The sequence below is a fragment of the Pygocentrus nattereri genome, chromosome 26, assembly GCF_015220715.1.
Source record: "Pygocentrus nattereri isolate fPygNat1 chromosome 26, fPygNat1.pri, whole genome shotgun sequence".
Taxonomy (NCBI): domain Eukaryota; kingdom Metazoa; phylum Chordata; class Actinopteri; order Characiformes; family Serrasalmidae; genus Pygocentrus; species Pygocentrus nattereri.
In genome coordinates, this window is record NC_051236.1 from 25,854,760 (window position 1) to 25,882,032 (window position 27,273).

General features: G+C 39.9%; 1 protein-coding gene across 2 annotated transcripts; it reads right to left on the minus strand.

The window, feature by feature from the left end:
• Positions 1-758: 758 nt before the first annotated feature.
• Positions 759-27,142, minus strand: phb2b (prohibitin 2b). 2 transcript variants are annotated; one of them, XR_001857877.2, is made up of 11 exons: positions 27,085-27,142; positions 24,926-25,055; positions 24,421-24,505; positions 24,259-24,338; positions 23,522-23,706; positions 22,508-22,637; positions 22,323-22,426; positions 22,103-22,180; positions 21,777-21,853; positions 20,934-21,024; positions 759-1,972 (listed from the first exon to the last, which is right to left on the minus strand). XR_001857877.2 is itself a non-coding variant. In XM_017698101.2 (10 exons), exons 1-10 carry the CDS (start codon positions 27,103-27,105, stop codon positions 21,003-21,005), a joined length of 912 nt encoding a protein of 303 aa, XP_017553590.1. In that variant the 5' UTR covers positions 27,106-27,142; the 3' UTR covers positions 20,463-21,002. The 2 variants fall into 2 exon arrangements, 1 of the variants encoding a protein (XP_017553590.1); XM_017698101.2 differs by lacking the exon at positions 759-1,972 and having other exon boundaries at positions 20,463-21,024.
• Between the last annotated feature and the right edge of the window lie 131 nt (positions 27,143-27,273).

The following is a 27,273-nucleotide window of genomic DNA, read 5'->3' on the forward strand; positions in this document are numbered from 1 at the left end:
AAATCTGCAGGAATAGTTTTCCGCACCTCCAAAGTTCAGTCTTAGAAATTGGTTGCATTTTCTCTCATGATCCACGTAATCCAAACACAAACTCTATGATGCCGAGGTCTGGACTCTGGGGTGGTCTGTCCATTATTTGAGAGCAGCAATAGCCACTGCTTTTCGACAGCTACACATCCTGTGTCAGGAGTCCCATTTTATATGTATTAGCACGACGTACACAAAATAAATGCACATAAATACTTATAAATATGGTGTTGTAAAATTCAAAGAGGAGACATTTAAAGGAATAAATTCCCACTCCTGCACTAGTGCAGAAACAGAAACAGTTTCCAACTGTTCAGCACTACAGCACTGTTTCAGAATCAGATCAGGCTGTTATGGAGCTGCAGTCAGAATGTTATACCTGAACTTCTGCTTGTGGCCTGTCACTCCGCTCACATGAAGGAATGACACTTTGCTGACGGTTATGAAAGAAACCATGATGTGGTGCATGCCATGGCTTACACATCTGACCACCCACATGCATTTCTGTGGCTAATTAAACATATCCTCCTTAAGGAATAACACTATAGCTGCGATGAAAAAGCAAGGTGAGGTAGGAGTGGTTATAATTTGTTAATGATATGCTGGATATGCAATACATTTTGTCACTACAGCAAAAGACCGAACACCCCTTGAAAGTGAACGTATGTTCAACAGGGAACAACATATGACAAGTTTTAGCGAATATTTTTGTTGTATTTGCTTTATTTGCTTGAGTTTAACACATTGGAAAATATAGATTATGAAATATGCCATAAGGTTTGCACAGCCTGCTTAACTTTATACTATATACTATACACGTAAACGTTTTTCACTTTAAAAATGTACAAAACATATAATTTGACCAGGAATGCCCAAACGTTTGCTTCTGACTGTATACATTTTTCTGAATATATCACAGGCATCATCCATACAACACTGAACAACTACATGAGCCTGTTTACAACAAAAACCAGTAGTAGCTGCATACATGGCATAAGAACAAGTAGTTATAAAAAATAAAAATGAATGTTGCACTGATTCATTTTGTCCATTCCAACTTGTGTGCAGAAACCAAATATTGTAATACATATTGTTTATAATAAAAATGTCTTCAAGCATAGTGACGTTATGCTTTTGCCATTTCACCAACCCTTAATTTGAACACTATTGAAAACAGGGACATTTTCTAGTACCGCATAGTTTATGACCACAAAACAGACCAGATTAAGTGAAGGTCCTGTGTTCAGGAACACTAGAGATCCTGCACAAAGAGATATAGTATTACTACAAAGCTAATCTCTCTTCCTCACCCATCTGGCCTTCTTTATCTCAATTCGTCTCTCTTCTGGCCCTGGCAGTTACAGCCTCCATCCAGTCTCTGTCAGTCTATACTGCACAAAGCTGTGGATCCTCCTTTTGAGTCATTTTCGTTTCAATCCCATCAAATCAATCCCAGTCTCACTCGACCAGTTATATGTAAAGGTCCACTATGTTTTTAGTGGTCAGTTTCCATCTTTCTTCTGTGTAGCGCAGACACCAATACGACTTTAGAAGCCCTCTACACTTCTGAATTATCATGGATGGATGTTTAACTACTGTTTATGGTTTGCACAATTATTTACACCATTAGAAAACATCACCTGCACATTTCGTTAGGTGAAAATTTCACAATCCTTTGACCAATAGAAATATTCCGAAATGGCTTGGAATAAAATCTCATTACACGACCATATTTAAAAATTAAGAATATTTTTTCCTTCTCCTGTAAAAGTTATGACTTCTGAGTTTTTGCTACAAACGCTTTGCTCTTTCTTTTGGCAGCACCACCTCTTTCTGTTTGTGGTGAAGACAGTGCACCATCTGAGGAGATTAGCAGGTGTCATATTACCTTCTGTCAGAGAACAACCCCTCCCCTCCATCTTCCATTCTCCGGTGTAGTAATGGTCTAATGTGGGAGACAAACAAATGAGAGTGTGAAGAACGAGCTTATGCAATTTCACACCAAATTTTCAGTCAGTCAACTAAATATCAAGCTAACAACCCCAGCCCAATAAAGCTGTGAGAAGTCTGCGCTTCATTCAAACTGGATTTCATTCTGCTGAGAAGTGACTCTGACTCGCTCTGATCTCTGAACATTTCAAGTGCCCAAAAGAAATTCTTCACATAGAAAGGATATTTTGTATGACCTCATCAGACAGAAGAGCTGCCATTTGGATAAGACAGATTTAAGTGTTCAGCTCGGTGACACATTACATATCAGTTATCATGAGCTCATTCAGGCCCACCAGGGATGTGGATGGTACACAAGCAACAAGCAGTTTCCATGCGCGTCATCTTTAAGGCAGTCTGGAGAGAGCAGCCTATGCAACACTTGCTAGTTTATGCTAATGATCCCCTTCTCTGGCTCCTCTGCTATAATGAGGGGGGGGATTAAATATTATCCACAAGATTCTCAGCAAATTGAAAAAAGCACATTTAATGCATAAACCAATGAAACACTTGTGAGTCTATTATTTCATTTTGTATCAAGTATTAAATAGTTCATTAGAATTTTATTAAATAAATAAAACATCGGCAAAATTCAACACTTGAGATGTAAACAATCATTCAGAATGGTCTGATGTGACCTGGTGCATTGTAGAGAAACGTGTGCTTGATGCTTCTAAAAACTACATAACAGAAAACCATTACCATGAAATGGCAGGGCATTGCGAGTCAAAGTAGTACTCAAAGAAAACACTATTTTCCATGATCAACACAGAATAGAAAATAAAACAGTAAATAAAATGGTATATTTGTGTTATAACACCTCGAACCCCTTGGTTCCTATCAGCACCACTGCTTCTGATTCAGTTTCTCTAGAAAGGAGCATTTCACACCAAACCACTCCGAATGCCTTTGTTTACATCCTAACCAATGAATTAGGCAGACATTTAGAAAAATTCTCTTTGAGATTTTCAGTCTGTTTACACATATTTGTCGACACAGAGCTGATATACACAGACACATTATAAAATCCACAACATATCCAGAGCGGTGCGTGTGATACATAAAGTTATGCTTGGCTTTAAAAACCACTGGACCAGTTATAAATGTTATCACTAAAACCGGATTGTCCAGCAGTGAATTTCTCCTGAACTCCACACAGATGAGGTTGGGCCCACATGACCAAGCCTTTCCTAAACTCCCTGCCATTTTGAAAGTCAAAAGACCATCATTTTAAGCTAAAGACAATGACAGTCTCTTAGTGTCTTTTTACACAGTAAGTATTAAATCAGGATTAGGGCCCTTGAAAGCAGCTGGACAGAGCTAAACACAGCTAGCAGTAATCATAGAGGAAGATAATCCTGTAAGGGGATCTTCCACCAGCCTTTAAAGGACTGCGTTCTACGACCAATAAAAAAGTGGTTGAATGTGTTATGCCAAATGAAACTGTTTGATCAGTGATTTAGGGAGTGTGTGTATTCAGAAGGCTGCACCAGTTAAAAATATATATATGCAGACACACACACATGTGTGAAAATGTTTATACATTATAATAGTCATTCATAATTCAAATAAACATAAAAACAATAAAAAGTAACAAGAATTTCTTATTTTAATATATATATATATATATATATATATATATATATATATATATATATATATAATCATTATTAATTTTCTATAATTTTGTTTATTCCCATATTAACACTTTTCTCAGCAAATAAACACAAACTACCCAAATAAACAGATTTTGAAAATGTGTGCCTAAGACTTTCGAACAGTACACACACACACACACACACACACACACATGCACACACACACACATCAGGACCACTTTTTGAGAAGATGATAGTACAACAATGTACCACATAGATAACAAACATCCACAAGCAATAAGAAACCTTTCAGAAGAAGAAAAAAAAGTAAAAACATTTTATTTCAAGTTCTTTTAGACCATTTCCACTGGTCTACTCATCATTAAACTTTTACACAATGTACAGGACAGCTGGTGTCTTCATAAAACAAGAAAAATGGAGACAGAAAAATAGAGAGAAGGTTTTGTTCTGACAGAAACACTATTCAAGTAATTTCATCACCTGTATTTGGTCATATAATCGTGAATATATTTAGTTGTCAGCCCCTCCGTTTAAACAAAACTGGGTTCTTGAGTATGTTTAATATGGTTTTGGGCAATTTGTAGTATTTCTCAAATCACTTTGTACTCTTTGTTCCTTGTTGCACCGTGATGTTCCTGGAGGAACGCAACTTCACTCCACTGTGTACTTGTACATAGATGGAACGACAATAAAAGCCTCTTGACTTGACTCGAAATCTGGGTCTGGGGGCCCACTTTCCTGCTTCCATTTTCCTGCTTTAACACAGCCACTTTATCTTAATAATGGCTTGTTGATTAGCTAGTTAGTTGGATCAGGTGAGGTGGATGCTAAACTAAAAGTGCAGGCCAGTGGGCAGCCAAGACCAAGCTTGAGAAACACTGATTTACTCTATATATACACACTCATACTTGGCTTCACCAATCAGTGCCATGTTCCAGTGTCTATTCATGGAACAATTTGTAATATCTTGGTGCATCAATTCAGAATTCAGTTGATGTGTGTCATAAGTGTGCATATAAAAATTGTACCATGGCTTTGAACATCGCTGAGACAATCAGCTTTTATATTTGGAAGTTTCAACTTTATAACTGGTGGTTTGATGGGTCGTGACCTTGATTTTGATGGTGTGTTATCGGTCAAAAGAATTTGCCAAAATTTGCATCTCTAAACAGAGCTAACGCTTTTGAATCCACCATTCTGTATAATAAGACAGAAATCACCAGATATTTTAAAAATAAAAGCTCCGTTTGGCAGAATAACAATTACTCAATGCAAGACACTTCAACTGCATTCTACACATTGAGCCTGAGGCACTGCTACTATCACTACCATCTTGAAGAACTGGACTGCAAACCAGCCTTCTATGAAACTTTAAAGCAGTTCACTTTCCTGATCTTAAAGAAAGGCCAACAGGGTAAAACATAACAAGTGTGCAAAACAAACCGCTGGAGGAACGCCCTCTTCAAAAACACACCTGAAGGTATGAGAGGTGGTGCTGAATATTGCGCTTAAGCTAGGATTTAGGGCACTGTATTTGGATAATGACTCAGTAAGGAGACATAAGGGCAAACCGGTTGCTGCTCTGAATTAAACTTGCACTCCGTGGATCACTTTCTCATTCACTGTAAAAGGGTGCTTTCAGCTGCTAGTGCAAGAGATTGCAATACATTCAGCACTTCTGCACCGGTTGACAAGCCAACGCTTGCACAGCCCCTGACAGCACGGAGACAAACTTAGATAAATGAGGACGCCACATAGCAATACAGAGAGAGACATGAAACAGAATCGGGGGGGAAATGTGCAGTTTGATCGACAGAAGGAGTCTGCACGGGAGGAAGGGAGAGGCGGAGGCAGAGAGAAGAAGGCAGGCATGTGCACACGATGAATACATATTCATGTTCGGTGACAGAAAGGTTGCTTTGTGCGCCATTCCCATTTTCATCCTTCTGCAATGAGAGTGGGATAGACCGACCCAACAAAAGACAGGGGGAGGGGAGGCAGAGGAATAATTGTGTATGAACCACCAGCATTGTGAGGATTAGACAAAATATATGAGTTTCATGTGCTGAACCAGCTGAGGACAAAGGAAAAGCTTAAGGTTTAAATAAAGTTAGCTGTTTTAAATGTCGGCTCGACTGGCATTACATTCATCACAGTCGCTAGACTCTTACAATGAAGAGTCTATAAGGATTCTTTGGAGTGATGCCATAGAAGAACTGCTTTTGGTTCCCTAAGGAACTTTAAGTGGACTGATCTGCAGAGAAGCACTGTTGTAAATGATACGTGTGAGTATAAAGAAACCCTTGTTAAAGTTTAAAGAATCTGCGTTTAATGTGAAAGTAGTGTAACAGTTAAAGGTATTATCTAGAGAGGTCTTGCTAGCTGCAAGCCCAACTTGAAACATTTATTTAAATATTTATGCCCACCATTAGCAGAACCATCACACTACGCTTAACAGCGCCATCGCGTCTTTTATCAACTAACAAAAACAGAGCATTATAAAATTGAAGTTCCAGTAATTACCAAAAGACTGCAACATACCAAGTGAACTATCTTACCTGAATGGCTATTACACTGTGCAATAAGCTCCAAATGTCTGTGTACAGTAGCACCACCGTAAGCCTGAAGCTAATGTAATACTGCAAACCCCATAAGGGCACTAAAATATAGCATCATTGCAGTGGAGTAGGTCCCTGCTTGCTCAGCTACTGTTCATTTGTTAACAGCAAATAAAGCGACGCCTTATTTTGATGACTTCTTTCTAAAACAGAGGGAGGACGTAGCATTACAAGCCCATTTATAACAACAGTCCCTGCAAAGAACAGCCTAGGAACATTTTTTTTATTTTTAAAGGAGTGTATTTCTCTAGTTTTCACTACGTTTCTGCACTAATAGTAATGTGAGGCCACCAATTAGACCATTTATGCTGCTCTGAATTCACATCTTGTTCCAGCATTGGCACCATCAGCAGAACATTGGGACCATGAATGGCTCCACTCATTGGTTTAGTTTACAGAGCTAACCTGCTAATATGAGGAATGCTTTCACTGAACATTCTGGGGACACATGATATGTATAGACGTCATGATTACTGAAGATAAAGTGATGACACTGCCCTTGCTGCAGACCATCGCAAAAGTTAGTGGTTGAATAATCACTGGTTTCACAGACTGGACAGTAAAAGGCGTAAATGTTGTTGTTGTTGTGCGCAAGGGCCTGTTTCCACCAGCTGGACAAAAGACACCGAACAGATGAACCCTGCAGCCCACTTCAGCTGCCTGAGCCCACCATGAACTCCACATGACTAACAGAAGTGGACACAGGGCTGCTGCAAAACAACCTCTCTGAAAGATGCAGACAGGGGACAGACACATATAGCTAGTAAAGATCCTCGTGGCATTTCCTGGCCAAAGGGAGAATCTTCTGCAGAGCAGTTTTGTGTTTTTTTTTGTTTTGTTTTTTTAATGTGACCACACAATCACACACACATGGTTCTGTCCTGCAGCGGACTTTCCGATTCTCCTCTGGAACAGTGTTTCACTGACAAACACCCACGGAAACGCCTGGAAATATCAGTCGGGCAAATTCTTTAGTGTTGATGACGACAAAGTGGAATAACAAAATAAATAATAATTTTAAAAAAAGCTTTCCTCGTGATCAGAATGAAAGCAGGTTTCTGTATGCTTACAAAACAGTCTTAGAGAAGTACATACAAAAATGACCGATGTCCTTTTACTATGCCTTTACACTAGCAGTTTGGAATCACTTGGCATGACAATAATTGGTGTCATTTTATTCAGCAATAATTAAACAGTGAAGACTGAAATACAGCAGCACTTTTCAACAGTGCTCACGTTTGAACTTTTGTTTGAAAAAAGAGGACACTCTGTTATTGTGTGTACAAACCCAGTGGCGAAAAAGTTGGGTAGGTAGGTAAAATTCAAATAAAAACAGAAAGCAGCGATTTTTAAATCTACTTTGACCTGTATCTGAACAAAAGTACAAGTACAGAGTACAAAGACTTATCAAACAGAAATACTGTTAAATGTCCAAAAACATCTTAAACACATGACGTTATCATGATAGGGGATTTAAGGAGCATCCAGGAAAGGCCTAGTAAGAGTAAGAAACCTTTTTCCAAAAATTTATCAGCAAAAAATCCAACAGTTTAAAAATAATGTTCCCCAGCCAGAGATGGCATGAATTTTTGGTATTTGACCCTCTAAAGTACATAAAGTACATGATACCATCAAAAGATTAAATCCAGCTGAAGAAAACTGAATAGCCATGACCTTCAACCCCTCAGACAGCAGCGCATTACAAAAGGGCTCTGTGATGGAAATCACTGCACTGGCTCAGGAATACTTTGAAAAATCATGCTCAATAAACACCATCCGTCCCTGCATCCCCAAATGCAACCTAAGGCCGTGCTGTCACAGTGGAAGCCATATGCCAACGGCGTCCAGAAACACTGCCGAATTCTCTGAGCTCATTATGTTCATCTGAAATGCACTGATGCACAATGGAAACAATGTACTGTGGTCTGACGAATCAACCTTTCAGATTATTTCTGGAAGTAATGGGCATTGTTCAAAAGCCAGGGTCTGACACGCACATCTATGAAAGCACTATTAACACTAAATACATTCTGGAGCAACATATGCTACTTTTAGGCACCGTTTTTTTCAGGAACACCCATGCTTATTTCAACGCGACAACAGCAAGCCACATTCTGCACGTTACACATGGTCTGAGAATGGCCTGTCTGCAGCCCAGAGCTGCCTCTCATTGAAGACTTGTTTTTATCGAGCTCAAAACAAAGGCCCTGTGTGGTTGCACAATAAAGACTTGCACCATGAAGATCTTTTGGCAGAAGAACTACAAAAAAAATTGCCTTCAAGAATGGATCAGTTTGTGTCTTAAATTCCCAGCTTTTTTTGGAATTAGGGTTGTATTTATTGCTACACAGATAAATATATATATATATATATATATATGTGTGTCAGAGGATTTCAGAGTTTTACAGGAATAATAATAATCTGAGTCAGATTACTCAGATTACTGGAACAGCTAGGCAGCTCAGTATGGAACATACATGACAGAGGTATATAAATAAGAGCGTAAATATGGAAAAAAAGCATTAAAGCAAGAAGGAAAGAGAGAGAGAGCAAGAGCCCGAGAGAGAAAGTGGAATGTGAGATAGATGATGGATTATAAATAAGCAGAGAGAAAAGAGATAGAGGAGAGGTTAGTAGAGAGAAAGGAGAGAGAGAGAGAGAGGGGATGTGAATGAGTGTTAACATGAGCCACTGTGTGTGTGAAATGGACAGAGTGCATGAGGTAAAATCTTTGGATGTGAGTAGGTCAGTAGTAAGAGAGAGGGAAACTTCCTACAGACAGCATGATTAATGACTGCTCGCCATACGTCTCTGGTGGGGGGGGGGGCTTTCTTCAGAGGAGACTAACATGCAACAGTGACATCCCGACCGACTAGAGTCCAGTTATTCAGTCGTATTGCTACTGCGGTTCTTAATCATATTCTTAGTATGGCCCAGCCTTTTGGTCATATTCCTAGTATTGCGCAGTGCCTTGGTCACATTACTAATATGGCCCAGCCCCTCTGTCATATTTCTAGAACAACCCAGCCCCTCTGTCATATCCTTCATAATGGCCCAGCTCCTCTGTCATATTTCTAGAACAACCCAGCCCCTCTGTCATATCCTTCATAATGGCCCAGCCCCTCTGTCATATTTCTAGAACAACCCAGCCCCTCTGTCATATCCTTCATAATGGCCCAGCCCCTCTGTCATATTTCTAGAACAACCCAGCCCCTCTGTCATATCCTTCATAATGGCCCAGCCCCTCTGTCATATTTCTAGAACAACCCAGCCCCTCTGTCATATCCTTCATATTGGCCCAGCCCCTCTGTCATATTTCTAGAACAACCCAGCCCCTCTGTCATATCGTTCATAATGGCCCAGCTCCTCTGTCATATTTCTAGAACAACCCAGCCCCTCTGTCATATCCTTCATAATGGCCCAGCCCCTCTGTCATATTTCTAGAACAACCCAGCCCCTCTGTCATATCCTTCATAATGGCCCAGCCCCTCTGTCATATTTCTAGAACAACCCAGCCCCTCTGTCATATCCTTCATAATGGCCCAGCCCCTCTGTCATATTTCTAGAACAACCCAGCCCCTCTGTCATATCCTTCATATTGGCCCAGCCCCTCTGTCATATTTCTAGAACAACCCAGCCCCTCTGTCATATCCTTCATAATGGCCCAGCCCCTCTGTCATATTTCTAGAACAACCCAGCCCCTCTGTCATATCCTTCATAATGGCCCAGCCCCTCTGTCATATTTCTAGAACAACCCAGCCCCTCTGTCATATCCTTCATAATGGCCCAGCCCCTCTGTCATATTTCTAGAACAACCCAGCCCCTCTGTCATATCCTTCATATTGGCCCAGCCCCTTTGTCATATTGCTAGCATGGCCCAGATCTTTGGTCTTATTCCTAGCACAACCTGGCCCTCAGTCATATTCTTGATATGGCCCAGCCCCTTGGTTACATTCCTTGGTCTCATGGTCTGATCCCTCATTTATATTCCTAACATGCCCCTCATTGCCCCATAGTAGGAATATTGCCCTACTGTAACCCTGTAACCCTTAGAGGTCAAAGTCAGGCTACAGCGTAAATGATTAATTGTAATCTGTAATGAATCTGTAAATTATTTAGTGTGATACAGTTTACAGTGAGGGGTTAATATGAGTCAGGATGGTGTTCCAGCACCCTGTAGGTAACTTGGAAGGGGAAAATCTTCTTCTTCATCTCATCTTTTTAACCAGCTTGGGTTTAACCAGGGTTGCGTTTGCAGTAGGGAGAGCAGAGAAGCCCAGACATCACTGTCCCCGGAAAACTCCCTCCAGCTCATTCTGGGGGAACCCAAGCCGCCTCCAGGCCAACTCAGAGATATAATCCCTCAAGCAGGTTCTGGGATGACCTTAGGGTCTCGTCCCAATCGGCCGTACCTGTTAAACCTCCAATATGAGGCCGCCTGTGGGCATCCTAATCAAATGGCACAACCACCTGCTTTTACTTAATGTGGAGGAGTAGCGGCTCTACTTTGAGGTCCTCACGGATGACCGAGCTCCATATCCTGTCAAGTAGAGTGGCCTACCACAGAGCGAAGAAAGTTTATTTCTGCCGCTTTTGCCTTATGGCTCAGCTCCCTCTTCACCACTACAGTCTGGTACAGCGACCGCATTACTGCTGCCGCCTGTCCAGACTGTGGCCGATCTTATGATCTCTCTTTCCATTATTCATGAAGAACACCCAGAGCTACTTAAACTCTTCTACCTGGGACAGGTCCTTTCCTCTTACCTGGAGGGGTTTATATGCCATCCTTTTCCTGTAGAGGACCATGGAAAAAATGTTACCACTTATTTTCTCCACAGTTATTTACTGTTGCTACATACAGTCCAGTCATGTTTGTGGAGTCTCACTAATGGTCAGTGATGGCTAGTGGTTGGACAGCAAAGGTTTCCTTATGTAATTTTGTATCCATACCTCATTAGTAGCTACAATACCTTGATTGCTTCAAGTATTAGTCTACATTACTATATAAATCATGTAAACGTTATCTTCCTTTTATTTAAGATGCATCTCTGTTGCTTGGTTGCTTTTCAATCCTTTTTTAAAATTATTTATCTAATGATTGTTTTTTTATGCCAATGAGAAACTTAAATAATGACAAGATTTTTTTAAATTAATCAGCCTAAATATTAAATTGAATTTTTTTTACATTACTGTTTAATCCCAAGTTAAAATTCTTTCAGTTAAATTCAGTTAAAAGTGACTTATCTTTCCTGTTTTATCAATTCTTGCACACAGCACTTTGCCCCTGTCGGCGGAAGCAGAAAAAGTGTTGGACAGTTTGTGCATTATCATCATGATGCTGTGAAAGGCTACCTTTGGTGAATTTTGCCCAGGGTTGTATGTAACTACCTTGTAATAAGAATTTTTATGCATAACCTTCAAACTTCAAACTCCAGAAAACCTTCCAGAAAAAATAAAAACACATCCAAAAATGAAACGGAGTTTTTGCAAAACAAAATCAATTTACAAAGCCAGGTCCTTCTAGTTGGTCCTGACATCACAGGCTTCCCTTGTTTTTCTACAGAGCGATCTGTCCTGAAAAAGTTAAAAAAACAAATACACACTCACATAATCATTAAACACCACATGCCTACTACCTCCTTTTCTAAATACAAGGAAAAACCAGGTACAGCAGACCAGCGCAGTGTAGTCTGTAATTTACATGTCTACAGTACTTACTCAGTCAGATGGGAAGGGGTAATCATTTTATTAGGATTTGCGACCATAAGTTAGTGGTACTGCCACTACATGAAAACCTAAGCGATTAAGATGAGCTCTGAAATGTTACCTTATTTGATCTTACCTTTGACTTAATCTCCAAATTAATTTATCAGATTATGTGAAAATGGAACTAGTCAGCTAGCTGACTAGTGTATGGTGTCAGCTAACACGTGGATTAGTGATTAGTTAAGTGCTCACGCTAACTGTTTTAAGGTAAGCCATCCAAGGCTGTCTAAGGTTAAAGCACTTTCTGCATTCCAACTGAATCACAGCTGATAAACAGCAACATGCATTAGGATGAATTTGTTCATGCCCATTAAAGTAGCTTGAGATGACAGAGCTCAATCATTAAAAGAAAGGGAGGATTAGTGTGTCTGCTTCAATCAGCAGACAGAGAACAGTCCCACTCAGGCAGAGTGCAAGGAACATCCAGCAAAGAGCTCACGCACTGACTGACCAGGGGCGGGCTGTTTGGTACGTTAGGCATTAGGCTTCCTCACCTTCGCCACAGGAAGACAGACCACATGAAAACAGGAAGCTCTTCTACAAGCACACATCAAAGAGCCGCTGCTTGGAGGCGAGATTCTCTCAAAAAAGAGAAAAGAGCGGCCTAACTCGCGGCAGACGGGAGATTTTCAGGTTGCTCAGGTTTAATTGGGGCTAAAACTGCGACTCAGTTCTCCAGATACTGTTATTCCGTTTGTATGCTGTGAATATTTTTTCACCGTTGCAGACTTTTTATTATAAAATGTTCAATCTCATACAAAAGATGGTTCTTCAATGGTTCCTGTGATGAAAGGAATAGTTCTACTTAGGACCATGAGTTCTATATATAGAATCAGTTCATGCTTTGTTTTGTTTTTTTTTTGCAAGAAATTATGAAATGTACTGGATGAAATGGTGGCAGGATTCTTCTGATAGAGATTGTGTTGTGTTGTGTTGTTATGGCTCAAAATCTTAAAACCGGTTATAGCATTAAAGGGTTTGTTGTTTAAATAAAGAAGCCTTATTGATGCTATAGGGGACCACTTTCAAAAAGGTATTGTAAAAGGTGTAACAGTGGTTTTACAGACCAACTGTGTACATTAAATGTGTTTTTCCCATGGCAAAGGTATGTACTTGTACCCTTTCATGACCTAATGTTTTAAAACATAGCAATAAAATAAAACGCCTGGAGTCAAGACAAGCTGTATAGAGCCAAAGCAACTTAAAACAAAATATAACTGCACTAGAATATGGTACAATTACGTCCCCAGACTAAAGGGACTGAAGACGTACTACTGAGGGAACCTCCCCAGTGATGGCTTAGTCCAACATTTTACCCTTTGCACACCCTTTGCATTTTCTATTGGCAATGTCTCTAATGTACAGTTTAAATGTGCTTTATGGCTTATACTTAGGAATGGAAAAACCTGCAGCAGGAAAAGCAAAGCTACCAGTCTTTCCTTTTAGCTCACTTTTTCCTTCCCAGGGCAAACAAAGAAGGGACTGTCTAAAGACACTAGAAATGTTCAAACATGCCCAAAATGCTGAGCACTGTCCATATCTTACAGATGCTTCTGGAAGTGTTCACGTTGCTTATTCATCATGCTGGCATTCAGATGAAGATAAGATTTATGAAAATAAGTGGTAAACCATACAGACATGTTGTATGGTGTGTTCAGAAATGACTGCAGGGCTCTACTGAGGGAAAATGTCCTCGTTTTGCTATACTGAGTTGATGGGCATGATTTCTATTGAAAACAGATGATGTGTGTGCGAGCGCGCCATAAGCGATGTGCTCTGAACTAGGACATTATTCCCTCGATCCCATTTAATGACCATGTGGAGCAGCGGGGGGTGGGAGCAGGTTAATTCATTTACGCAAAAGATTGTAGAAGAGTGCTCCTCACCGCGTGTTGACACATTTCTCAATACACTGAATAAAAAAAAAAAAACATCTTGGTAAGTGAAAGATCTTCACTGGATAAGCAATGTACATCATATTTCTGATGATGTATGAATACTAACATTTCTGCAACGCAAAAACGCTCAAAAAGCCAGTGTTCATCCTAGGGGGACAGTGAAAAGTGTGTGTTAAAAAGCCAGACTAACGGCTCTCCGGTGTTTCAGAATATAATTTGAAAGTAAGGACATCCATCCTCAGTGGGGAATGGGGAACAGAAGAAAGATGAGACAAGTGAGGGAGGAAGAAAAAGCGAGAAAAGGGGGCCAAAGAGAGCAGATCCAGGGGCCTTCTTTATCACAGTGTTGGAGAGGGCGAGGGGCTCGCTGGGCCCCACACCTCTGCCATGTGGGCCTCACAGCCGAACACACACATACACACACCCCACACACCTTTAATGAGCCAGAGAAGCCGTGCAGGCACTGACTGCACACGTGATTGCTGCTCGTCAGTGAGAGACATAAAAACACTTCACACAGAGGTTTGTTTTTATATATGTATTTATACAATGTTAGGACGTGGGGTCATACATACATCCCATATGTATGAATATATACAGTCCTGTGCGCAAGTCAAAGACCACACTTCATATATTTGACTTCCAGTCAGAACAGCTACTAAAAACAAGTCTTTCAGCTTTCTGGAGATATTGGATGCGAGATCAACCACTTGTATAAGGAAAGAGACAGTCAAAGGAAAATAAGTTCAAAAAATAATCAGAAGACAAATAACACCTGTGCAAGACCTGGTAAAGCACTTTGACTTCAGATCAGAAAAGGGTGTTTCTGTCCATCCTTCCAACGTGAGAAGACAACACTATGGATCTGAAAAGATGTCAAAAAGCCATTATGGAGCAAAGAAAAAGACTTCTAATCAAACAAAGGAGTGCAGAGTCCAGACCTCCACACCACTGAATGTGTTTGAGATTAATTGCATTCAGATCAGAAAATGCAACAAACACTTCAGACTGAACTTTGGAGATGTGGAAAAATGCCCCTGCAAGTTTCTTTCAAAACGGTAAGCTAAAATAAAAGCAGTAATAAAAGTAAAGTGTGAACACAGTAAATACTGAAAAATGTCATTTTTAGATGTTGATGCTTTCTGGTAAATTTACGTTCCTTTTTCTCCTGATGCTAAAACATGAATTTGAAATGAATGGCTGTTTTGCCTGGCAATTGTATAAATGAAGATTGGTCTGTGAGTTTTGCACAGTGCTGTATTTAAACTACCTTGTAATAAGAATTTTTGGTAACACTTTATTTGAAGGCTACTTACATAAGGGCTTTATGACGCATTCATAAGCACTGAATAATGTGTTTATGAAGCACTACTTGAACATTTATTAAGTGCTTATGTCGGTTCTCGCAACCTGACATAAGATGTTTTATGAAATAAATGACATTGTACTGACATAATAAGAATAAACGTTGAACATATTTACAGCACTAAACATATTTAAATCCTCTACATAATTGCATCAATCATCTTATCCATACCATGGAGGGAAGAGGGGGGGGTTTCCAGGCATATTTAACCTGATATCAGTACAATGTCGTCTTAAGAATGTTGACATAAATAGTTATGTATAGGGTTTAAATATGTTTACCGACATAAGCACTTAATAAATGTTCAAGTAGCGCTTCTTAAACACATTATTCAGTGCTTATGAATGCGTCATGAAGTCCTTATTTATGTAGCCTTCAAATAAAGTGTTACCGAATTTTTTTTGTGTAACGCTCAAACTTCAGAAACACTTCCAGAAAATGAAACCTGGTTTTTGCAAAACAAAATCAATTTACAAAGCCAGAACCTTCACCTTCTTGTTGGCCCTGACATTCTAGGCTTCCCTTGTTTTTCTACAAAGAGATCTGTCCTGAAAACATTAAACAAATACACACTCACATAATCATTAGACACCACATGCCTACTACCTCCTTTTCTAACTACAGGGAAAACCAGGTAAAGCAGACCAGCGCAGCATAGTCACTAATTTACCTCTGGACAGTGCTTACTCAGGAGGAGGAGGGCATCGTATTGAGGCCTCTGCATGGCTTGTTTGATGTTCTTTAACCTATAGCGCCATCTTTAGATAAGACACGCTTCTTACTGTCCTTGGAGAGCTCTCTGGACATCGGAAAGGCACAAATGGCCAGTCTAGAGCACTGCTGCTCTGTGAGATGTACTCGTGTTCATTTCATTTCTCTCTCACCCTCTCTTGCTCGCTCTCCTTTTTCACACACGGCTGATGTCAAACCCATCTGTCTTTCTTTTTGACGGAAGTGGAAAAAATGAGTAAACACAGCGAAGCAGTGGACACAGAAAGAAGCTCATTAAGCACCAACATTAACAAAAGCCTTCCAGAAGCTGTCTGGACCCAAGATTTAAACGTGCTGAAAAGTGACAGGTCAGAGCTACAGTAATGAGAGGAAGCTGAATGGTCAAGCTCATAAAACATGAAACAAGACCACAGATAAAAGAGCCCACAATGGAGCGGCTGTAGACTGTAAGAACACACAGCTACCGTACCGCACAAAGCCAGGGGAGAGAAAGAGACTGGCTGGCACAGGCGCAGTGAAAAGGCTCCAAACAAAGGAAGTGCAATCATGAATAAAAATTTGACACTGTAGCTGCTCTGCCTGTTGGCTCCGAGCGCCACACACAGAAATAGCTGCTGAGCCAGTGGGTGTGGTACCATGGCAACTGGAGCTCGGGTCTGATGTCACAGTGGATCACTATGGCAACCGGCCCAGATTGCCTGTCGCAGCATGAGGTCAGCGTTGCCAGGGAAACGCACCAGCTGAGCAGTAAGCTTTTTTTTGCAGTGCGAAGGGGGGGGGAGGCAGGGGAGAAGGCGGGGAAGGACTGGGGAGAGGGAGAGAGGGAGAGAGAGGGAGGGAGGGAAGGAGGGAGAGAGAAGGAGGGAGGGAGAGGGAGGGAGAGAAAGAGCGAGAGAGAAGGAACGAGAGAGAGAGAGAGAGCGAGAGAGGGAGAGAGAGGGAGGGGGAGAGGGAGAGGGAGAGAGAGAGAGAGAGAGAGAGAGAGAGAGAGAGAGAGAGAGAGAGAAGACAGGCAGCACCTTCAGCTGCTTAAACACCACATCGTTTGGTCAGGTGCAATGTTCTTTTTGGATGACCGCAGCATTTCACATGCACTAAGAGGAAAAGAAGAAAAACAACTACAATTCTGTCCTTAACCTTTTCAATTCAGCAACGGATGTGATACATACGTTAAACAGTGAGAATTTAAAATGTGTGCCCACATTCAATTCTACAGGGTTTAAAGGGTTAAAGTGCAGGCTTATTATTTAGGTTTAAATCTTACAGTTTATCATCAAGTAAATTCAGTTGCTACATGTGGAACCAAAATTTCAAGGGGAATTCCACCAATTTTTCAACATTTCTACAGAATTCAATCATTGAATTATATTAAGAAGGACATTCGATGTGAAATGCTGTATTGTAGAAAAAAAAATACTGTCTCTGATTTCTTTACAGTGGCAGTGAGAAACACCAAAAGTCACAATGTAAATAAAGGCCTAATACTTACAATCTAAAACACTAGTTATGTCTCTTCTGAGTTGTTAGACGTAAGGTTAATGATGGTAAAATACTGGTAAATCTAGAGAAAACAAGTTTAATTATTTTACCTCACAACGACCTACATTTTTAGATTAAACCCTATTCTCAAATCTACCATAAAACAATGCCTCAGGCATCAGGCAGCGTATCTGAAGCCATGTCACATAATTTTCTGTGAGGTAGCTCTTAGAGGCATTAAACACTTTGGATGTCTGGTTCATTTCACCAGAACTGCAAACAATACTGAATTGGTCATTTTCTCCAGAAAGTAATTTCATGTTAAAAATATTTGGAATGACCATTTACATCTTAGCTATTTATACAGACATTTGAAGAATCACTTGAACTCTCCTTTATGTTATGTAGTTATGAGTGTGAGGCAATAAAATACGGTCCCTCATACAGGCTTTTACAGTTTAAGGGGCTAACAATGGCAATGCACCCTTTCCCTCTTAAATGCATATTTTAAACAGCATTTTTGAAATATGTGACAAACATCCTTCTGTAAAACATAAGGCAACATTTACAAAAAAGAGAAAGAACTTGGATGCTGGGAAGTGGATGTGGGACACCATCGAGGGCCCTGGAGAGCAAGGGCTCACAAACTGCAGACCTGCTGCCCGTATTCATGAATACGCATGCGGCCCAACCCCCTCCGCCTCAATAGACCTTTTCATCGTGCACACACACATTGTACGGGGGCCCATTAAGGATGAATGCTCGCCTTAGAAACCCGAGGCAACAAACACACGCTGCCCCTTTCACTCACGACCCAGGCGTGTGGTGGAACGGCCCTGAATCTGCTTCGGCCCACAAATCTGGAGCCCCACCTTTGAGTGCCTTACACAGAAGGATGCCCTATACATAACATTCTGGTGTTTGGTGCCATCTACTGGCAAAAAGTGTCAGGCTCAGTTTGCCAACGTGATCAGCAACAGCATGTCAGTGGAATAAATATACACCTGATCCAACTACTCAGCTACTTAACAACCCCTTACTGAGTTAAAGCTGTTGTGTCAAAGCAGGGAATGCACTAAAATGTGCAGAACAGTGGGCTTAATATCAGTTTGTCCTACTTAGAAGACAATATTCAGCATTTCACATACTGCACCAAGTCCAAGTAAACAGAACTAATTTGCTGTGTAATGAAATTGCAGTTGGTCAGTTTTTAAGGACACGATGGACAATGCATAACAATGGTAAAATATGATTTAAACCTTAAAGGGGATCATGTCATAACACAAGCTGCACTTCATGCAGAAAAAAAATCCCTCTTTTATTCCATGAGGAAATATACACGGCTTGTAAACAGCTAGTAACTTGTAAAACTAGTCACAGGCAAACAAAATCATGAATTCAAAATAATCTTGAATACAGCATAAAAATTAAACACACAAAACGTAAAAACGTTCACAGACAAGATCTTGTGAGGTCTGAATAATCCACAAGCCCAGAGCACAACTCCATCTTCTTACGTGCACAAAGGGCTTAATATGATCCAATTATATTGAGACAACACAGATTAATGTAAGAGCTTTAATGGAACCCCCAATGATCCTTTAAAATGTGCAGGTAGTCAGCACTTTCTGCCTTCATCCACTTAGCTGAGGCATGTTTACTTCCTGAACTGTTGCAAAGGCTGGTGATACTGAGAATATGGTGACTAATTAATTTTTACGTTCTATCTGGTATTAAAGAGAGAAGACAAACATGAATAGAGCTGTTCTATCCATGCACACTGAAACAGACAATGATGTAATTACTGGTCAATTAAAATTTTTTTTTAATTTGACAGAAAGTTTAAACTGAGATTCAGTACAGTTTGCCGATTCCTCTGCTCTAGCATTTCACCTAAACCTGGTCATTAGCTAATGAGTTGAATTAGGTGAGTTCGAGCAGAAAATAGGTAGGCAGACAGACAGACAGATAGGAACTCCAGGACCCAAGTTCACCATCCCTCCCTCAGAGGGATATTGCAATCACTGACCACAGAAAACAGTTGCTCTTCAGCGCCTTATACAGAACACAATTTCAGCAGAGACAACAGAAGAACTGTGGGACAGGCCACAGTCAACCAAGTGACTTAAAGGACTTGGTGCATGAGTGAGTTCAAGTGACAGTTCAAGGGCTGAGAAACAAACGAAACACACACACACACACACACACACACACACACACACACACACACGGTCTCTGAATATTGCAAGCAGCCAAACACAAACAGCCAGAAAAGGTAAAAGTTAACTTGCTTTAAAGTAAACCTGAAATCTTTTTTAAACGTTCATCTGGTAATATTAAAAAAAGATTCATTGTATCATTTAAAAAGTTATCAAAATGTTTGTAATGTGTCTAATACGCTTTTTGATTACATCATCATGCACCAGAGAGCAGGGAAAAATAATATTAACAAATAAAATCAAGTTTTAGCTCCCTCTCCTACCAACTCCACCCATCATCCAATTAAAAAGCTCAGCCAGCTCAGAGACTCTCTGTGACTTTTTTACATAGAAAATCATCATAGTATAGAATTTCTAGTTCATGTTCACTTTAAAGCAGTAATAATGGGTTGAAACCAATAGGTTAGATTTTAAAAAAGAAAGCTATTTAAAAATGAATTAAATAACACAAAAACACACACACACACACACACACACACAAACACACACACACACACCACCCAATCAATGACTGCATGCCTTCTCAGATGCAGCTGCATGTGTTCAGACCAATAGCCAAACACAGTCACAATGGCAGGACTCATGTCTGTTGCAATGCTTTAGAAAGACATGGATATTAAGAGTTTGTACAGTATTTACCATATTAACACTTTACAAAGTAAATCTGAACTTCTGGGAGGACAAAAGCTTGTTTCACACCATTTCAGCCAAGTGATCAAATTATCCTTTGATAGACGTAAAAGCACACCTTTTGAATGGTTTGAAATAGAAAAGGCTTTATTTTGCTGTCCTTTCAGAGCTAAGTTACATACACCATTAGATGGGCCATAGCATTACAGCAAATTTATCATCCTTCAGAGAACGGATGGATTTTTAATTTTTCAGTCAGCCTTAATCACATGAATCATCACTAAAAGACATGTCACCTTTCACATTAACAGCAGCAATCAGCATAACAGAGAAAAAAATAATTTAATACGATTTCCATGACAGATCTGAATGTTGCATAGAATTTACAACCATGTTTATGTACAGTAGCACACTTTATCTTGCTGAAAAATAACATGTGACTCAACAGTGGATGTGTTGACTACATAAACCAGTAAAGAATTTGGACTAACAAATGCATGTAAGATTAGGGTTATTACTAGAAACATACAGCAACCATTCAGTCTTTCCTGGGTTGGTAAGCCCTCTGAAATATAATCAGAAACTGGCACCTTAAGAGCATGCTCCTGGTTGCTGTGAGCAGAACCTCCAAGACACAACGAAAGTGCTTTCTGCACAGCTTATTTCTTTCCAAGCGACAATCTACAAAACAAAAACCATTTCAAAACGTGTTAAAATACTAAAACGTTATATTAAAGTTATTGTGTAATTTGTAAATAGCATAATATATGAGATCATCAGAAAGATGTCCTTCGCCCTGTTTATGACAGGCATTCCCTTGCCCCTTCCAAATGTAGATTCTGCATCTGGATACTAGTCAGATCTCATTTCCCCGTGCAATGTTTACTTTCTCTTTCAATCAGGCTGGCGCGGCCGCAGAGCACAGTGAGTATAGCCTATACAGGCTATGCCGAGTTGGATTTTGGAAAATGCAGTAGAAGCATGTCCACTGATTATCTCCATTGGTTTGAGTATTACTCCATTCAAATTTACAAACAGAAAATATAACAAAAATAGTGATAATGATTGAAATAGGAGTGGGTAAAACAGCAAATATGTCATAATACTGTGAGACATTTTAGCAATACATAATACGCAACATGATGTTTAGTTTTTTAGAGATTTAATTAGATGAATCAGACACAATAGAATCTGTAGTGCCACAAATAAAAATATACTACATTTGACTACAAGATTTTTATTAAATGTTGCACAAAGTGCACCGCACTAAATCCAATTTAACTAGACTAATTACTGTCACTTTGTAATGAAACCTGTATTAAGTCAGAGTTCTTTAAGTGCTGACAATATCCACAATATGCTCAGAAAAGCAAATTTATCATGATAACAATAAAATATCATCGTATTTCCCCACCCCCAGACTGAAAACTTACTTGTTAAAAGAGTCATCCTGGAGGTTCAGGACTAGACTGTCTGCATTCAGGTAAACTCTATTCTGGGAGGCTGCAACCTGCAACACAAAATCAATCTTGTCAGGTTTTCATAACAGGACATCAAAACACCTGCTTTTTCAAACCGCAAGTGAAAAAAAAAACAGAATCCAACACTAGCCATGCGGTCAAATACGCAGCTGAAATCAATATTTACACAAAAGAAAACAAAGATATTCTGTTAGAATGAGCAAAATCCTTCAAATTAAATAAGCACCACTACTGAAACGGGTGAAAGCCATGTGATTACTGATGGACTGATGACATACTGTTTTGGCGATGTTCTGAGCGGCTCGGATTCTTCGGAGTTTTAGGTATCCAGGATTCTTTGTAACCGCCTCTCCTAACTACAGAACAGAATTATAGACCACATAACAGAGTAAATTACAGAAATTCAAAAACGATGTTTCAATTCACATCTATGGTGTGTCGGAAGACACATTTTGTTTATATACATTTGTGTCCAGACAGGCAATAAATAATTCGAACCATTTTGGCTGCTTGGGCTTCTCCTTCAGCTTGGATGATTTTCTGCTTCTGTTCTTGTTTGGCTTTCTCAACAAAGAACTGAGCTCTTTGAGCCTCCTGCTGGGCTGGAGGAGAACACGACCATGTAGTTATCAATATGTAGGTACTACTTATACATAGATTATGCAGATCTGTCTGTTACATACCAACTTGTTTGGACTCCACAGCTGCTGTATACTCTTTACTGAAGCTCAACTCTGTGATAGCCACATCATCAAGAATGATGTTGAAGTCTTTAGCCCGCTCGAACAGGTCTCGACGAATCAGCAAAGAAACCTGCCCACACATCCATAAGAAACTTCTATTAGCATGAACTTGGCTGCTGTATTTACTCTAACAATGTCAAATTTAATAATGTTATTAATGTCTTATTATTATATGATTAATGATTAACAGTAATTACAATTTGAATTATGATTCTGCAACAGGAGCCCTCGTTAAAACACAAAAAGGATGAGCTGACTTATTTTAAGCTACTATTATGGTGAATTTACCAATGTCCAACAAGGGTAAAGTATCACTTGCAGGCAAAACCTCTGACACACATATACAACGCATTAGTAGTGCCACATTTAAAAACTGCCTTGTAAAATTATTATAGCCAACATTTCCCATACTGCACTGCACTACATTTAGTTACATAAGATTAATTTCATGCTCTTTTTAATGAAACATGCTGTTTGTCAGTGTTCTTTCATTTCTTATGACAGCCACAATATGCTCAATAAGGCATATTATCACTATAACAAAATTTTAGCATGATAACAATAAAACATCATCATATTGCCCAAACTCTAATGAGATATATATATATATAGGTTGAAACAAGCAGCCACTGCTTCTGTCACTGGATTTCAGTGATGAAAACTTGGAAACTGCGTTTACTCCACAGAAATAATCATAAAAATATGTTGCTGAATTACTGAAGATTATAAATATATTCTGAAGAAGCATATTTTGTCCACTCATGTAGCTAAAACAGAATGCACTGCTTTTTAAATGGAAAATCTTTCTTTAGAGTCAAACATTAGAAAATAAGAAAAATGACAATCACAATTAACTACACAAACTAATGCAATTATTATTAATACTTTACAACCCCAATTTATTCACGCAGTAGCTCATAAACTTAAATGAGAGTGTGTGGAACCCTGCCTGACCTGAGCTCTTTGCGTGATGAGCTGGGAGGCGTTGAATTTGGCCACCACACTCTTGAGGACCTCATTAACAATGGAGGGCAGCACACGGTCATCATAATCCGTTCCCAGGTGCTGGTACATGACAGGGAGGTTCGAGGCCACAGGTCGTGACAACACACGGAGGGCAATGTTCACCATTTGCAGGTCTGACACACACATGTGAAAAATAAGAATAAACATAAAATAAGGAGTTCTGAAATATTTGAATCCTATGAAACAACACTGTGCCCTGGATCTGGCTTGTATATGAAGACTGATTTAAATACTACTCTGAGAGATGATCTAGCACAATAGTGCACATAAGGCCCCTGTCCTCCAATAAACTCATCCTAGTATGTGGGCTTAATTCACAACCATAATTCATAACCCACTGAGAAATACAAAGATGAGATTTAGTACAGAGGGAATGAAAGTGGATGGGGGGCAGTACTTTGTCTGATAAGTGGTTGTGAATATAACCCATGTAAATAACCAGTTTGCACTTCTGATCTAAATCCAGGATGCTTATTAGCCTCTTTTATTAAATACTCAATGCTTACAACAGGGGAGGGACTTTTAGATGTCTATATTGTAAAATACAGTAAATACAGTTTTGTTTTTTTTACACAGTAAAAGAGATTTTTACCTATAATCTAATAATAAAATGGTAGTCCAGCACAGGATGAGGCTAATGATGTCTTCTGAATTGCAACAGTTACCTTTACTTCCAGTCAAAGAGGAAATCTTCCGTGGTTTGGCTCTGATATCATAAATAATGGGATATTGAAACCATGGCATCCTAAAGAAAAGAGACAGGTAACAATCAGGATCAGATGAATGATGGTAAACAGATGGTAATCTTGTTTGAACAAACACACTACCTAAAGTGAAGCCCCTCAGCCAGTACGGTGTCCATCTGCATTCCACCAATTCTGTTAAAGATGATTGCCCGCTGACCGCCCTCCACTGCAGGAAGAGCACTGTTAGTAAACTAATAGTCGTACCAGTTCTGCTCCATTTAAAATGCTAATACACTTCACTGCCTACACACTCACAAACAATGTGATTATGTAATAGTCTTGCATTAAGTCTTACTAATCTGTTATATTCAGGACTTTAAGAGTAGATCTTTAGCTGACCTGAGACTGACCTCTGGTCTCACAGATTAGGAGTGAAACAATATCCTCATCTTTAGCTGTGGTTTCATATGTATGTGAGTGTGTTATAAGACAGATGCATTAAAAATCATTAAAAAGATGATTATACAGGACATTTTTACAACAAGAAAAAGTGAACTCTCTACAAGACCATAGCTTGCGCTTCTCTGTCATATTAGATGTGTAACTGCATCGCTGAAGAGTAGAAGTGCCAAACCTGTGGCAGTACCTGTATATGTAGCTTCTTTGACTCCATAGGCAAGAGCCCCAGCACCAATGAGTAACTTCAGTCCCAACCCTGCTCCCCTTGAGCCAGAGGACATGCGACTGGCGATGTCCCTCAACTGCTGAAGGAACTTCTGCATAAGAAAAGTGACAACTGTTACATTCCCTGTTACATGCTTTTATGATCCAAGACTTCAAATATTCAACAGCTGGAACTTCGAACAGAGAGCTGTGGGTTAATAGCGCCACCTCCTGCATACATGCATGCAAAGTTATTCCAAGTGTCCATAATATTCCCCCTTCATTCGAGATAGTGCAGAAGCTAAATATGGAAACTATCAAAGCTTAATAAAGTGGCATCACGGCACCTAGCATGCATATCTTTTTTCAATATATTCAGAGAGATTTAACAATGAGATTTGACCACCTGCCTGTATATGAAGTCAGTACTGACATTGTTCCTATTCTGTATTCAATTATTGAGTAAAAATGAAATATCGATATTTTCACATCACTGACCCATAAAAAAACCTTTAATGATTAATAACAGGTTTTACTACGTGACAGGAACCTTAACCTTACACTCTTAAAAAAGATAGTTCTTCAAAAGGTTCTTTATTAAAGGCAATGGTTCTGTTTAGAACCATGAGTTCTATACCGAACAATTTCATGCTTAAATGGTTCTGTGCATGGCGAAACGATTCTTCAGATTGATGGAGAATGTGTTGTAAATGGTTCTGTACAGAACCTTTTGGAAATGTTTTCTATATAGCACCAAAAAGTGTTCCTCTATTGTTACGGAGGACTGGAAAAACAGAAGCTTTCTTGTGCTATACAGAACCAGCCCTCTCTACTTCCTGAGGAGGCTGAGATCTTTTGGTGTGAAGCTCCTACGGACATTCTACCCGTCCATCATAGCGAGTGCTCTATTCGATGCTGCTGTGCGCTGGGGCAACAGCATTAACAAAAGTGCTCTGAACAAAATAAACAAACTTATTAGGAAGGCTGGCTCTGCTGTAGGAGTCAAGCTGGACTCTTTGGAGGCTGGGGCAGAACAGAGGATGCTGAACAAGCTGTTAGCCATAATGGACAACACCTCTCACCCTCTGCATGTTACACTAGATACACGGAGAAGCACATTCAGTGGCTGTTACAGCTGCGCTGTGTTACAGAGCGACATGTGAGATCATTCTTACCCACTGCTATAAGGCTGTACGAGTCTCCTTACTGCAGAGATGGTACTGATCTCCTGCTGTCTGAACTGTGCTGAACCACATCACTGTCTCCTCTCCGATTCACACACACTGTGCAATATACCAAGTCATAACTACACAGTAATGACACTCTCTGTGCACTTTACTCTGACTATTGATGCAACTTCGAGTCAGTTACGTCTATATGTGCTTTAAGTTTACCTCACACCACTCAGTGCCTGCAGTCATGTATATACAGCAAATCTGTCTCATGCCATGCAAATATGCAAGCAGATATACTTTTATTTCTCGTACTTTACTTTATGTCTAGATGTATTTCCTTTTTTCTGCATAGTATATGTAAGTTTATGTACATATGTCCTGCTACTGAAACACTGCAATTAAATCAATAAAGATCTATCAAGGTTCTATGTGGAACCATATACAAAACATTCTGCATAAATATGAAGAACCATTTCAGCATAAAATTGTTCTATAGAGAACTCTAAACAGAACTCCTCCCTTTGTTAAAGAGCCCTTGGAAACCCGCCTTTGGTAAGAGTGTAAAGTAAGAGCCGCTAACAGGCAGTTAGCCTAGCGTGCTTGGCTGGCTGGCCGCAGTAACACCGCAGGCTTGTCCTGCTGAAACAGAGACGTGTTTTCAGAGAAATCCTGAGAGAGGACCAGTGAACTAGCTATGAATGTCATCCGCAGCTTTAAAACACGCCAAATCGCCCTCTGCAGGGCAGCAGGGCAGCGCGCGCGCTACCGGACGGGGTAAGTCAGGCTAGCGCAGCTAATATAACTTGGCTAGCTAATGTTAGTCAAGCTGCAAGAAAAGAGGCACAGATTTAAACCGCCTCCCGCTTCAAAATGCACAGCTTTCCGAGAAATAAACACAGTAACTTATATGCGGACTTCTCTCAAACCAAAAAGCTGTCCACACATGAAAGGACCACAGCGTACTCACGCTCGGCTCTTTATTCGCCATGCTCGCTCCCAGACAGCCAAGGTCGCCGCCGCGGACCAACTTCCGTTCAGACACCAGGGGTTGCTGGGATTTGTAGTCTTTTCAGATTTGTTAACTCATGTTGTAACCAAAGATTGTTACATTATTTTATTAAATAATTACGTTGATGGACGATAGTTAAGGTTAAGA